Raw genomic sequence first — 15,603 nt, forward strand, 5'->3', positions numbered from 1 at the left:
TAAAACCTTGCAAACAGAGTACCCTTTATTTTTCCATCAGTTACATGTAGACAAAATTCAAAAAATATAAAATAAATAAAAGTGAAACAAACAGACAAATATGTTTTGTTAGCTTCCAAACATTTTCTCCACTGAAAAATATTCACATTTGACATCAATACTGTTGATAAATGAACACAAAGTAACTGTTAATAGGTGACACTTCTTTAAATACGTCTAAATGAGTGTACAAGTGTGCATGTCCACAAACGCATGCAGGTGTTTACAGATTAACTGGCAAAATGACACATGGATTTTAAAAAAAAAATCTTTCTTTTGTGTTTTGACCTGTTATATAAACAAAACATGGGGGGGGCTGCAAAACGACTGGTTGGTTAATTGGTTAATTCATGTTCTCGTCAAACCGACGTGACAAAGATACAAGAACAACAAAGAAACAGAACGTCTGAGCAGAGAACATGTCTCGTTGTAGACCAGCTGTTCCACACCTACAGACACAGAGCCGTGCCCTCCCTCTGCTGTCCCCACCAGGCATCACAGACACTTTGCACTAACACAGAGGTCAGACAAAATCCAATACACAACATCATAATCTCTAGGACAACGCATGCCTTCATGTGTTCACATGCCCAAACAACAGACATAGATTTCTGTTTTTCAGATTTGTTAACATCGCACGTTGTCTGCAGACTAACTAGTACAGGTGAGGAGAAATAAACTAGGGGTCAGACCTTAGTTGTTTTTTTTTTTTCTTAGTTTTAAAAAAAACAAAAACAAACTGCTGCTTGATTCAGACATTACAATCACACGGCAAAGTTCAGCAAGGTCAGTGGTTCCCAACCTTTGTTTGTGAGCTCTGACGTCGTCACCACATCTACGCAGTTAAAAGAAAGTGTGAGTCATTTCTCTCGTGTCAGCAGGTCTCAGACCTGGATGCCCTAAAATACCCAGGTTTAGCAAGTATCACAATGATGATGACGTTTATTGTGTTACTGTCACAGTTTGGCATGTTTGCATGTTGACATGTGCCATCACATGACCAAACGGCAAACACAGACTTGCTAAATGCCGGTGAGTCTTGTGTGAACCTGACCCAGGCTCAGGTTAGGAACCACTGAACTACAGAACCAACGTAAGCACCAGCTGGGTTCACAAAGGTGACAGGTAACAATAAGTGCTTTAAAGGTCGATTACACACATCTAAAAATGGGATCAGTGGAGATTGCTTCAGCATGCAGCTCAAGACGAAGAAAGAAGCCGAATGGACAGATTGATTTCCAATAACAAGTGCACTGCTGGAGTTTTACTAAGATAAAACCAGAGGGAAACCTGCTTCCTCCTGCTCAGAAGTGCCGTCACAGACAACATTTTGAATCTCCAGGAGTGCTAAGGATTTGTGGCTGCAGTGGCACAAACAAATCATCATTTTCAATCTGCAGTTTTTTTTCCTAATGAAACCTAAATAACACAGGGGATGGTGGATGTTTGGCTGGCCTCTCACTGAAACCATTATACATTATACCTCAGGTCGGTGCCTCCTGGCTTTTTTAAAAGTATAACAGGCACCTCATGATAACGGGGGAGAACAACTGTGCACAACACAGGTCAAAGGCACAACACTGGACACAGACAAAGGGACACAACACCCAAGCTGCTTTGCAAAGGCCCAGAGACCATCAAGGGAGAAAAAAAAAAAGTGCTCATCATTGAGATGTTTGGGCATTTCTCAGCAGCACAGGGACTGCTCAGGACTCCGATTAGTAGAAGAAAACTGCACAACACACACTTGGAAGGAAGAAAAGAAATAAAACAACAAAGAAAAAGTCACATCACAGTTTGAGCTCTGAGCCCAGACACGTCCAGGGAGCGGGACAACAGCAAAGGTACTTTTTTTTTTTTTGTTTTCTCGTTAAACGCATTCTTTTAGTTCATGCTGGATATAACATAACTGCATCAAATATGTTCTTTATACAAACAACGGTGTATCAAAGTGATCAATGCCAGTGATAAATGTCTGCGACACCATGGGACTAGGACTAGACACTTTCTAGACACCATGACTAAATTGTGAGTAATGGGAAACAAAGGGATGTTGCAGTTCTCCATTAGAAATGATGAGTATGACTCATAAAACATCGCTGCTTTTACACTGGTAACAACATTATTATATTCAGTCTGTTAACACTGCGTTTGTGCACGGTGGAGACAACCCCTGAAGCAATTAGTTGATTGGCAAAAAGGGTTTTTAACCCTTTATGAAGCCATAAGAATAAAAGCATTCAGCGTTTCAGATGTGAGATTATCCTGACTTCCTGTTTGACATCTTTCTAAACAAGACACCTGAAGATGTCACCCAGATCTCAGAAATTGGGACAGACATTTTTGACATGTTATAAACATTTGGTTGAGTTACTGAAAAGAGATAAATATTAGTTGCATCCCTTCAGTCTGGTGACTGCTAAAGGCTACAAATATATTCATTAATGACAAATCTGCTAATTTATTTTCTTAATCGATCGTTTTGTCCATAAAATGTGAGAATATAGTGAAAAATGCCAAATGCTAATTCACAGATTCTACAGAGACACCTTCAACTGCCTAAAACCAAGACACTCAATATAAAATCGTAGAAAGAATTAAATTTTCACATTAGAAGTCAAGTGAAGAATGTTTGATAGGTCTACTTTTCCACATTCAATTGGTGACCTGCAGTTTTAGTTTTGCTCAAAAGTCATCTCTCTGTTATCTCTTATAAATCATCTGAAAACACATTTCTACATATTTATCTTGATAATTGCTAATCTTCACAATACAATTAGAGGAGGGTGCAGTGATTCAAAGGGGGAGCATTTTCTGTGTCGCTCCAATGTTGTTACAAGTTGTAAAAACAGCTCACAGTCGCAAAGCATCTTAACACACTTGTTCGATACTAGTTCGTATCTACGTATGTGTCAGCACAGAGAAACGCTTCTCTCTGAAGCCCAGGAAGCTGAAGACACTTCCTGCCTGGCAGCTTCACTTACAGTGTATGAAGTTCAGTGATAACGTAGGCTCAGGTATCTCAGGGCTTTAAGCGTGAGAAGTACAATTCAGCTTGCGCCACAATTTGCTACAAGTGCTGCAGAATCTAGAACAACACAGTCATTTGGCTGTTGACATTGAGGCGTGGGAAAAGAGGCAGCTGCAAAGTGAGTGAACATTGGCATGAGCATAGCACAAGGCCAGGGAGAGAAGGGTGTTTCAGGGGTTTGAGGCAGCATACAGACTGGCCACAGTCCTGCCACGCCACGTTCGTCTGGACAGATGGCAATGACAGTAATTTTCTTTATCCCTAGTTACAATTTTAAGATATGCAAGAGATCGGAGTAGGATATTTAAGAGGAAACTTCACCAAGTTTTTTTGAGGATCACTACAGAAAACGTGCAGCTGATAAACCTGTGATATTTCAGTCATGGACAGAAAGCAGAGAGGCACTGCATACACACCCACACCCACGGGTGGGAAACCTTCAGGAAAACTGGTTATGAAAACTGATATTTTCTCCATCATTTAAATAGACTCACCCAGAATATGTAAATATATGACAACTATGATACAGAATCAATAATTACACCATTTGCATTTCATATAATTTCATCATGTAGCCTATATATGTTTATATGGATTCCTCACATGCCGTGACAAATTGTACACTGGTGTAGTTTATTTGAGTCATTTGTTTTATCTTGCGCAGAAACATCCTTAATTGTCTCCCTGCAGGGACAGACCAAATCGAGCCTGAAAACAGGAAACAGGAGGAGCGGGTGATTTTCTGGCAGCGCCATCCTCGTGTGCTATGAAAATCTGTCACTTATCGAGGCCGTTTCTAAACGCGAGAGAGTGGAGGAAACGCTGCATTGGGCTGGCTCCAACAGAGCGATGGGTCTCTGCATCATGCTGCCTGGAACTGCCCTGTCTTACCCCCCACCTCTGGACCCTCCTGCCTGGGACTGTTGTGCGGCGACGTGCCTCAGATGTGAGCTGAGGAGTCTGGGAGTGCAGAGAGAGAGAGAGAGAGAGAGAGAGAGAGAGATAGAGATAGAGGGAGAGGGAGAGAGAGAGGGAGGGAGAGAGAGACAGAGAGAGAATGGCTGGTGCCGCCGCTTGCTCCATTAACAGATCCGGTATAGAGTGAGGCTCAGACAGTGAGTTGTTCATTCCTTTGTACTTTGAGAGTCCTGAGGAGATTTCTGCTAAGTCGACAATATTCTGTCTGTTCGCAGTGTTGATGATGATGTATAGAAGCTCCGCGCTGGCATCCATCCGCTGACAACAACAAGAAGCTACAGTCTACACCGCAGACCATCAGAAAGCTGCTGTGAGGAAAACCACTCACTTGTAATCGCTTTTAAACTCCCCCGAGTTTGTTCCACAGCCTGTGACGGAGGAGAAGAAACGGGAAGACAAGTCAGGGTGCAGCGGCGCTGGATGAGAGGAGGGTGTCGAGGAACCCCACTGTGGAAAGGCACACCAGAGGAGGAGGGAGGGAGGCTGATGATGATGATGATGATGATGATGATGATGATGATGATGAGGGAGGTGGTGATGGGTGGAGGAGGATAAACTCATAAACAAAATGCTCGTGTTGTTTTGTTTCTGTTGTTGAAAGTCGGAGTCTCTTCACATCCGTGAGCCTCGCTCCTGAAGAATCTGCGACGACAGAAGAAAAATGCGTCCGTGGAAACATCAGCACAGAAACTGCAAAAACCTCAAACCAAAGTTTTTCTCAAGGTAATTAACAGGAATAAAGTCAGTGTTAATTGTCAAGTCACTAAGTCATTGGTTAAGGAACAATAACAAATATTTTCAGTTCCAACTTCTCAAAATTGAGGATTGACTCTTCTTCTTCTCTATAATATGACTGAATCTGACCTGATGGTTTCTGACTTTTTATAGACTTAATGAACTAATCAGCCGTCTAACCCTTAAGGCCTCACCTTGGCCTTCTCGGTCGGCTCGATGACGATACCGTTGGTGGAGTTGTTGAGTTCCCTGGAAACTACACACAGAAACTCCGCCTGGTCCTCATTACCGTAGTTATATGAGGATCCGATACTTATAAGCTGAGGACAGAAAAAAAAACAAGAGAATGAAATTACCAAAGAATTTCCAACAACCTCAGATCTACTTCCTGGACAACATTGGTGTTTTCTCAGGTTTGAAGGAATAAGTAATAGTAACAACAGCTGCTGACACGACACATAATGTATACAAGAGCTGAAGGATCACAGAATAAGTAAGCAATTATGACTCTACTTAGCGCTGAAACAACTAGTCCAAGGACAGAAAGATAATATATTAAAAGAAGAAGTATTTTGATTACTGATTAATCATTACAGTGACAGACTTCAGCTTCTATTCTGGTCCAAACATGAGCATCTCCTGGTTTTCAATCTGACCCTGATACGTCAAATGTTTTTTGGGCTGTGATGAAAAAAATAAAAAATATAAACATGGTGCCTTCAGGGTCAGGGTAAAATGTTCGGTACTTTTGGTGAGGACATTAATTTCTAACATTTTATTGATGCAACTATTAAATAAATTAGCAAATTATGCAGCAATAAAAATAAGTACCAGCTTTAAATGGGAAAGAAATTCAGCATCACTGCCTGACAGTTTCTGACATTCAGTAGTTCTGACACATTTCAGCTCACAAAACAAAGACAAAACTCTTTATCAGACACCAAATCATCCTCTTTTGAAAATAAAAACCTAATGATTTGACGATAATTTGTTCTTGATGGATGCTTTAGGGCCCTTCTCCAAGCTGAAGTTAAAAACAGCAGCTTTGAAACAACTGAAGCATAAATTAAAACATGACAAGAGGAACCGAAAGCTGCATTTCATTTTCTGCACCTGCTCAAACTTCCAACCGTCCGACATGGTGGAGACCATCTGTGTGAGTTCCTCCTCCTGGCACTGTAATACTCGATACACATGCTTCACTGGGCCCTGAGGGACGAAGCAAAAGCAAACACACACTCACAGAACGCTACTAAAACAACATCAACAATCCGCACACAAACATACTTCTTTGTTTGGACAAATAAACAGCTACTTGGGGAATATTTGTTCTAGAAGAATGTGTGATATCGTTCTATTCTCAGCTGTCTGACCTGTTCCCTATGTTATGGGCTCTGGTTCCTGTACCTGAGATGTCCGGTTCTCGTTGTCCCGTATCCTCTCTTTCACCAGCCTCACCAGGGATGCGATGTTGTAGAACTCGGCTTCCTCGAGAACACCTGAAACCCAGAGCAAACAGTCTCTACACACTGTGAAGGGCACTCACTCTGCATGATTTGCTGCAGCAGGGATCAAGACACTTTACCTTCCTCTGCCAGGTTCTTATCCATGATCAGTTTTCCATGCCGAAGGTAATTAAGGATGGGGCCGAAATATGTGGGGTCCCTGTCAATCAGGTAGGCTCCTGTGTCATCCTGTAGGAACATCACAAGAGTTAACGTGACTGAGGAGAAGGAGCCTCATTTAGTAGAAACTGAAACATTTAATCATTTTCTGTGACAGGAGATATTTAGGTTTTTGACTAACAGATAAAATTAAACTATTTGAAAATACACAGGCTTTAAGACTGATGATGTGCTGTGTTTTACTGTTATTGGACAATTTATGTATTGATCACTGATCAACAATAAGAAAAAAACTGTCTGGGGTATTGATAATATAAATAACTCTTGGTTGGAAAAACACAGCCAGTGTTTTCTGTGTATTAATTATTTGACAGGGGGAAAAAAAATCAAGTAAAAGTAATTTGACAAAACAAAACTTGAAATAAACTGACCAAAGGCCTTGAAACCAGATCACTGTACAAGATGGAAGCTGAAAGACTCGATGTGGCTGATGTCGTCCTTCAACTGTGCAAAACGCTGAAACTAATTTAGGATTAATAAAACTATGTAAACAAACATGACACAAGCTGTTGCCCACTTTGCATGATCAGTAATCCAGCCTGGCATATGAACAGAGGCATGGGGGGATTACTGAGGGACCAGGCACAAGCCCAGGGGCCTGAAAGGTCAGGGGGCCCCTGCCAGGCCTCATTGTGAAACGTTTTTAGCTCAGCTAAAAGACACCAAACGCCCACAAAGTCACATTACATTTGACGTAAAATTCTCCCAATGTAGGAGGGTTTGGGGCCCTTTACCTGTTTGTGTCCAGGGACCTGAACTGCTCATAAGAGGAATAAAACATTATCAATAGATCAGCAGCTCTGATGTTAAATACATAATTTATCAAATCTATGTTTGACTCTTAAATGTAAGTTACTGTTTCTATATCAGAGCTGCTGATCAATTGATAATGTTTTATTCCTTCCAATATCAACATGAGGGCTCACTGACTTTGTCTGAGTCCAGGTCGGGGTCTTCTTGACACAGTCGGAACAGGAAAGACTTTGGGTCCCTGCACAGCGTTTGTTTGGTCGTGATGAAGTAGGTCCCACCGACGTTAAGCCGAACCCAGCGTGAGCCCGGCTTGTCCGCCGGTTCGGACGGGGAGCTGGGGTTGCTCTTCATCGAGTACCCGAACACCGACCGTCCTCCCACTCCGCTGCCGCTCGACCCCCCGCCGGGACTGAGCTGGCTGCTCCGCGACGGAACCACGAGAGTGGGCGAAGCCAGGCGCACGGGGCCGCGGACATCACGGTGCTCGGGCTGCTCTATGGTGCCGGTACCGCTCGGTTCCACAACATGCAGCTCAGCCATGTTTTCTCTTCGTCTGGAAAACACACAAGCGGCCGATTAGTAACGACACAGTGCGGGGGGACGATGTGTAAACACGGCCAGGTTATTTTCCGCCTGGCATCAGGGCGTTGCTGCTCCCACTCGACCCTCCGTCTCCTGCGCCGGAGATTAGGACACAAATCGGACTTTCACAGGCTGGACGATGTTTGCAGCATCGCGTTGAATCGTTTCTCCACAAGATAAATGGCTCATTCTTGTCTATTCAAACGTTAATCAGTGAAAGGCAATTCTTCCGGGTTGTAACGTGATTACTGTTTACTTCCGCTATGTCATAGTTTTTCAAAATAAAAGTACATGCAATATAATTTGCTTAGTAATGAGCCGCTCAAGTAAAAGTTTTAATTATTTTTCAACGCTAAAAACAAATATGAGTTTATGAAATGATCATCATGACTAGGTAAGTTATACATAACGTAACAATACTCTTATACGGATCTGTGAATGAAAATTATAACGAAATGAACCTTTTAAAATAAAAATTCACCAAGCATATTATATTGGGTGTATATTATATATCATATCTCTGACATGTTGGTGCCATATGAACCATCTCGGGACTCTGAGACCATCAGGGACAGGCTTTCTGGTCGTGCCCAGAGTCAGGACAGTTTAATCTTCCTGATGATGTTTAGACAAGCCTCAACTCCAAGCGACAAACTTTTCTTTTTAGCTCTGCATATGACAACTAAAAGTGTTTTATCTCCAGTCATTCTCTTCTAATTTATTTTTTATTCTATTTAAAACTTTTTTATTTTAATTCTTGCCTATGTACTTTTAACTCTTCTTTTATTTCTGTAAAGCACTTTGAATTACTCTGTGTATCAATTGTGCTGTACAAATAAACTTGCCTTGCCTGTTGTTGAAAATGAAGGAATAAAGTCTGACAAAAATATAAACTTATAGCTGAATAAGAAGTGAGCGTATTGTTGACATGAGTAGCCGCCGGTAGGTTGCAGCGCCATTTCTCAGCTGTGGGGGCAGTGTTGCGCTGCTCCTGCTAAGATTTCAGTCAGAGAAGAAGAAGAATTTAACTCGCAGTGGGCGCGTTACCTGCTCCGGTGTTTTGGACACGATTGGCAGGTAAAGCGCCAGGAGTCCTGTTTGATTTGTGTCGGTAACAACGCTTATGATTACTGAGTTACGGTATTATAATTATTTGTCCTTGGGGTACGTTAGCTACCAGTTCACTTTGCTAGCTGGAAATAATGCTAACTGTTAGCCTAGCATCACTGTTAGCTGCTGACAGAGGATGGTCTGTGCCTGCAGGTTTTAAAACTGTAAATCGAGACAAGTATTGGTTGTAGTCGATTATGGTAGATTGCAAGTTTGAGCCAGTTGGACCGATGCTAAAAGGGGGTCAACGTTGAGCCATGGTCCCCTTGTTTCCTTATCTGCAGATCCTAAACTCAGTTTTCTACAAAGGGCCTTGAAAAGCATCTTTAAGTCTGACGTCTAAAGGTTTTGTCTCTCACTTTAAGCTGTAATATCAGTGAGAACATGTTTTTGGAGATGTTACACAGTCACAAAGCAAAATGTGAGACTGTTCTAATGCTGATCTGGGTTCAGTCAACACCCTCAGACCTGCAGCATCTGAACCACTTCACCTCAACTGCTGGCTTTAACCAAGTCTGAAAAGAAACTGACGTTGAACCAGCTGTGCTGAGAAATGCTGTGTTAAAACGTGTTGTCATCTCAGCAGCCTGAGCCATGAGTGAGTTCAGGATCCACCATGACGTGAACGAGCTGCTCAGCCTGCTTCATGTGCGAGGAGGTGACGGAGCAGAGGGCTACATCGATTTACTGCAGAAACACAGGACCCCCTATGTGACCACTACTGTCTCAGCTCACAGCGCCAAGGTGAATAACACAGTGACAAAATTCACCATAACATCCTCAAATTTATATGTAATAACACGTTATTATATTTTTGTAAAAGAATTGGAAAGTCATGCATAGTAAGCAACATACCAGATCATTTAAATCAAGTTTGTAGGTAATATATGACTATATATCAAATGTATGTGATGATGATCGTGGATATTCTTTGGATTTTCAGGTCAAATTAGCAGAGTTCTCTAAAACCCCTGACGACTTCTTGAAGAAATATGAGGAGCTCAAGTCCAAAAATGTTCGCACCCTTGACCCTCTGGTCTATCTGCTGTCCAAACTCTGTGAGGATAAAGAGGTAATAAATATTGCATAAGATACCACCTACCCTTTTGCTTATTATTAGGTAATGAATTTGTTTTGCTAATTTGAAATGATGTTAATTTATACAGTGACTTTTCTTTTCATCAAATCGTCTTTCATATTGTTAGCAGAGGTTTAAACATATTGACCATTCCTTTTAATAATACATGCATGTATTAATTTATATCAGGCACACAGATACTCTCGCATGTCAAATCATATCTCTGGTGTTATTTCTGTAGACACTCCAGTTTCTGCAACAAAATGCCAAAGAGAGAGCAGAGTCATCAGCAAACACAGCGTCAACCACAACTACCAGTTACACTCTTCCTCAGACCAGCACCAAGATGTCCATGCAAGAACTGGATGAACTGCGAAAGAAGCTTGGCAACGTGACGGCCAGCTCCAACGCCCCGCTGGTGAGTGTTTCCTACTCACATTCTGTGATTGTTTTTAATCCTGGTGGAGGCATTCACCACCCACACCTTTCTGGATTATCGTTCCGTGTCCGCTTGTTTCTGTGGATTCAGACAGGTGACCAAAAAAAGCAGTTACTGCAGGTTCACAGGTCACAGCTGCCAGTAGTTCATTGGTCTCTCTTTGTGATTTTCAGCCTGCTGAAGTCACACGGAAGATGCTGAGGGATAAACACAACAAGAAGAACCCCACCCAGCCCAACCCCGTCTTTCCTAACTGGGTGTACGACCGTCCTGCTCTCCTTGGAGACTTCATTATCAGCCCCACCCTGCCAGGAGATCCAGCTGTAGCCGTTGGTAAGCCATTAACTTCAGTCATTTGTGCAGGTCGACACTGGGTTTACATTGTTGGCAGTGTTAATTACAGCGTTACCTGTGATCAGGTACGATGCCGCTGCCTGCTCAGGAACAAGCTCTGGTGGAGGATTTGCTGTTTGTCCTGATTGGAGTTGATGGGCGGGACATCACAGCTCAGCCTGTACTAGGGAGGCAGAACCGCTCCTTCATTGTTGATTCAACACTGGACATGTCTATCAAAGAGCTGGTCAACAGAATCTTACCAGTTGCTTCGTATTACTCCACTATAACACGGTGAGTGTGGAACAATGTCTGACATACGTACCTGACTGCCAGAAAGACGATTGAACCATGTGTCATGTGTGTTGTTCAGCTTCATCGAGGAGAAGTCGTCTTTTGAGTACGGTCAGGTGAACCACGCTCTGACGGCGGCGATGAGGACCCTCATGAAGGAGTACCTGATCCTGGTCACTCAGCTGGAACACCTCCAGCGACAGGGACTGCTGTCTTTGCAGAAACTCTGGTTCTACATCCAGCCCACCATGAGGACCATGGAGATACTGGCTTCTATTGGTAAGAATATTTCCCCAGCAGCACAAACCCTAGCTTCAAAATGACCACAGGGCTCTCTAAAAACTGAACGTTATCACCTCCATGGAGGAGGATTTATTGCAGGACTGTTGGTTCTTGACTTAGTTTAGTGCTTGAAGCGAAACAACAACTGCTTTCTCTGCTTTTGCAGCATCTTCAGTGGACAAAGGAGAATGTATGGGGGGGTCAACACTGAGTCTTCTCCATGACCGAACCTTCAACTACACAGGAGACAGCCAGGCTCAGGAACTGTGCCTCTACCTCACTAAAGCAGCCAGCGTCCCCTACTTTGAAATCCTGGAGAAGTGGATCTACAGGGGCATCATCAAAGATCCGTACAGGTACAGCTGCTCTCAGAGTAATTACACCACAGTATCTGCTCTGTGTTTGCATCTGATTTAATATCTGTTGTGTCCATGTTTTGCATAGTGAGTTCATGGTGGAAGAACACGAGCTGCAGAAAGAAAAGATTCAGGAGGACTATAACGACAAGTACTGGGATCAGAGATACACCATCGTACAGCATCGGATTCCCTCCTTTCTACAGAAAATGGCAGACAAAATATTAAGCACAGGTAAAAACAACAACTAAAACTAGTGTAAAAAATTCTAAGAGTCTTTCTTAGACAAAAGATTTGATTCTCTCTTGTTGTGTAGGAAAATACCTGAATGTCGTGAGGGAGTGTGGACGTGATGTGACGTGTCCAGATGCTAAGGAGGTCCTGTACACCCTGAAGGAAAGGGCCTACGTGGAGCAGATAGAGAAAGCCTACAATTATGCCAGCAAGGTTCTGCTGGACTTTCTGATGGAAGAGAAGGAGCTGGTTTCACGCTTGAGGTAACCATCTCGATTTCTTATGTTTTCCTGCTTAATAATAATAATGTAGTCACATTTTACGCTCTGTCCATCAAGTCAAGATATTGTTTTTCTTTAACCTGTCACATATCTTTAATTTGTAAACAGTGTATGTGTGTCCTGTGTGTCGTTCCTCTGTTATTAGATCCATAAAGCATTACTTCTTGATGGACAAAGGCGATTTCTTTGTGCACTTCATGGACCTGACAGAGGAGGAGCTGAAGAAGCCAGTGGACGACATTGTTCCTCCCAGACTAGAAGCCCTCCTGGAGCTGGCTCTGAGAATGAGCACAGCCAACACAGACCCCTTCAAAGACGACCTCAAGGTGGGAAATAAGATTATTGTTCTGTACATTACATTTCCTGATCACAGAGTTCGACAGATGGGATCATGGGTATGAATCATGTCAGCAGCTCCATCTGCTGGTCACAGTTCTGCAGTCCTGGCAGGTGGATGCAAAGACTGAAACAATCCTGATGAAGCCTGTCAGTACAAACTGTTCCAACTGATTCTGTTTCTACAATGTGCAGTAGATACATTACAGCTGCTGTGATTAACGTTTTACATCGACACTGATAAAACTTGCATGTCGTCCCTCTCACTTCCACAGAGCATCTTTCAGCTCATTGTTTCAGTTCCTGACACACAGCGTCACCATTCCTTCATTACTAATCCATGGAGTCATGCAGCTTCACTCTGTCTGAACTTCCTCTGCTCTTTCCACAGATCGACTTAATGCCTCATGACGTCATCACTCAGCTGCTGCGGGTGTTGGCCATCGAGACCAAACAGGAAAAGGCCATCATTAACGCAGACCCGACAGATGTGTCCCTCAGCGGCCTGGAGGCCTTTTCCTTCGACTACATTGTCAAATGGCCGCTGTCACTCATCATCAACAGGTGTTTCAGACACGAGAAGAGTTTAGTTTGCCATTTCAGAGTCGCTGCACAAACTGCAGGAGACATGTTCCTTTTAAAGACTAAAGAATTTAACCAGACTAACACGTTCAGTAAGAAGATTAGGTAACTATCGTATGTGCCTGCATTTTCCAGGAAAGCACTGACCAGGTACCAGATGTTGTTCCGACACATGTTTTACTGTAAACATGTGGAGCGGTTGCTGTGCAACGTGTGGATCAGCAACAAGGATTTCAAACAGTACTCCTTGCATTCGGCCAAATGGTGAGCCAGTGTTGACATTTATCTGAGTTTATGTAAAAACCTCAGCAGCGACGTGTCCTCACACTCTGTTCAACCTGTCTGCAGGTTTGCAGCTGCGTTCGCCCTCCGACAGCGCATGCTGAACTTTGTGCAGAACATCCAGTACTACATGATGTTTGAGGTGATGGAGCCCACCTGGCACATCATGGAGACCAACCTGAAAACAGTGAGTGAACACTCTCCTCTGTGCTGATCCCTCACTGCCGTCGTACGGTCGACAGCCTGTTGTTAAGATGGTTTCAGAGACGACGTGATCTTGTGGTCTGACCGTCTGTCTTCTCCTGCTCCAGGCGTCAAACATCGACGACGTGCTTTGCCATCACACCAGCTTTCTGGACAACTGTCTGAAGGACTGCATGCTCACCAACCCCGAGCTTCTCAGAATCTTCTCCAAACTCATGTCTGTGTGCGTCATGTTCACTAACTGCATGCAGGTTTGTTGATAAAGAGGAAATACTTTCTGAAAAAGAACCAAAACATCCATCTGATCCTGGACTTTTAAAGTCTGTATCTTTTAACTTGACCTATAAGAAGATAAAATGCCAGGAGACACTGAACAAAACTGGCAGATTATAAATGCTTGTGCTAAGATGATTTTTTTTCCTCTTGCCTGTTGTAGCGGTTCACTCAGAGCATGAGGTTAGAGCGTCTGTCTCTAGAACAAGGGACCATGGATGGGCCTCCCACTCAGAGCGAATATGCTGAGGAGGCAGAGAAGAAGAGGCTGACCACAAAGGTATTTCAAAAACACCCACGCCGTGTGCTACCCCGCTCAGAGACACTGATATCTGAACAAGTACGCTGTGTCCTGTAGCACATGTTCCTACTCCTAAGATGTGAATGTGTTATGAAAAAATAATCCACACGGCCCCAAAAATGTTTAAGCCACTGGGTTTAACCTGTGTCTGATAGTCTTGTCTGTGTTCTTGTCTTCAGTTTTTAGCAGAACATGTTGATGCCCTTCAGTCTGACACAGGCTTTGAAGCCACCATCAATAAGTTTGACACTAACTTCAGCATGTTGCTGCTGGACCTGCTGGACAAGCTGAGCATCTACAGCACCAACGACTGTGAGCACAGCATGATCAGCATCATCTACAGGTAACACCCTACGACCAAGGGTTGGTTTTTGTTTGGATTAACCAGTACAGGTATGTTACGTCACTAGAAACGACCTGAGCAGAGAACGATCAGGACGGCGGCATGTTTTAAAGGGCCGGTGTCAGCTAAAGTAAAGCACGCACAGATGTTTTGTTAACTGTTCACACGGCACCTGCAGCTGCAGGGCTGCCACAGACACTCATTATCATTAGCAAACAGCAGTGTACAAAACATTTAGACAGCAACTCGTCATTTACATAAACACTGAACCTGATCACAAATGAATGTTAATGTTGCTTTGTATCTGCTGGATGTGTAAATTTGCTTTTATTCACCATAACAACATGACACGATGCTAATGTCAGATTCTCAGCTTGTTCTGCTGCCCCCTAATGGCCAAGTAATCAATTACAGCCTGTTTTACAGCACCAAAGTCATTTTTTGGCACAGAAATAATATACTCTATATATTGTTATAAAAGTAAACTGACCCAAAAAAATCTTAATATTTTTATGAAGGACTAAAACTCAACTTGTATAATGTCACAGGCTGGATTTCAATGGATTCTACACTGAGCGCCTGGAGAGGATGGCCATAGAGCGGAGTCAGAAAGCAGCAGCGTAGCCCGTTATACCTTTGTGTGTATGGACCCAGACCCGCCCAGCAATAAGAACATCCTCCGCCCATGAGCCCGGTGACAACCACCCATATAATCCCCATGCAGATGTTGTGGATGTTATTATTATGCACTGTATGAAATAAAGTTATAGTCTGATGTTTGCAGCCTTATGTCAATGCTTCAACTGTACATTTTAAGAAGTGTGTAACTAACTAATATGTTTATTCTGCTCTGAAAGTCATGGCACTCTATGGGTAAATTATTGTACCTTACAGTAATGATAAATGTTTGTTTTGCTTTTCAATAAAATAACATTTTACTAGATGAACTTAGAGCTTCTGTCTGAATCTGACTGTGGCCTTGTTCCTGCATTGAACACATGGAGGCAGAATAACCAAACGCTCAGCAGCTATGAGGTTTTGATTTCTGCTGCAGACTTGGCTAATTAGTATT

General features: G+C 42.9%; 2 protein-coding genes across 2 annotated transcripts; one reads left to right on the plus strand and one right to left on the minus strand.

Annotated features, from left to right (window-relative positions):
• Positions 1-12: 12 nt before the first annotated feature.
• kctd2 (potassium channel tetramerization domain containing 2) lies at positions 13-8,122 on the minus strand. Its single transcript, XM_026315088.2, has 6 exons — positions 7,399-8,122; positions 6,369-6,477; positions 6,191-6,282; positions 5,897-5,992; positions 4,978-5,103; positions 13-4,690 (listed from the first exon to the last, which is right to left on the minus strand). The coding sequence occupies exons 1-6, from the start codon at positions 7,759-7,761 to the stop codon at positions 4,661-4,663; spliced, it is 816 nt and encodes a 271-aa protein (XP_026170873.1). The 5' UTR covers positions 7,762-8,122; the 3' UTR covers positions 13-4,660.
• A 667-nt stretch (positions 8,123-8,789) lies between these two features.
• On the plus strand, positions 8,790-15,478 carry tubgcp2 (tubulin gamma complex component 2). Its single transcript, XM_026315082.1, has 18 exons — positions 8,790-8,880; positions 9,497-9,657; positions 9,857-9,985; positions 10,233-10,409; positions 10,604-10,763; positions 10,850-11,057; positions 11,137-11,336; positions 11,506-11,695; positions 11,784-11,929; positions 12,012-12,192; positions 12,356-12,536; positions 12,938-13,110; positions 13,264-13,392; positions 13,477-13,597; positions 13,722-13,865; positions 14,051-14,167; positions 14,368-14,531; positions 15,080-15,478. Exons 2-18 carry the CDS (start codon positions 9,508-9,510, stop codon positions 15,153-15,155), a joined length of 2,646 nt encoding a protein of 881 aa, XP_026170867.1. The 5' UTR covers positions 8,790-8,880; positions 9,497-9,507; the 3' UTR covers positions 15,156-15,478.
• Positions 15,479-15,603: the final 125 nt, after the last annotated feature.

The sequence above is a fragment of the Mastacembelus armatus genome, chromosome 19 (genome assembly GCF_900324485.2).
Source record: "Mastacembelus armatus chromosome 19, fMasArm1.2, whole genome shotgun sequence".
In the NCBI taxonomy this organism is placed as follows: Eukaryota; Metazoa; Chordata; class Actinopteri; order Synbranchiformes; family Mastacembelidae; genus Mastacembelus; species Mastacembelus armatus.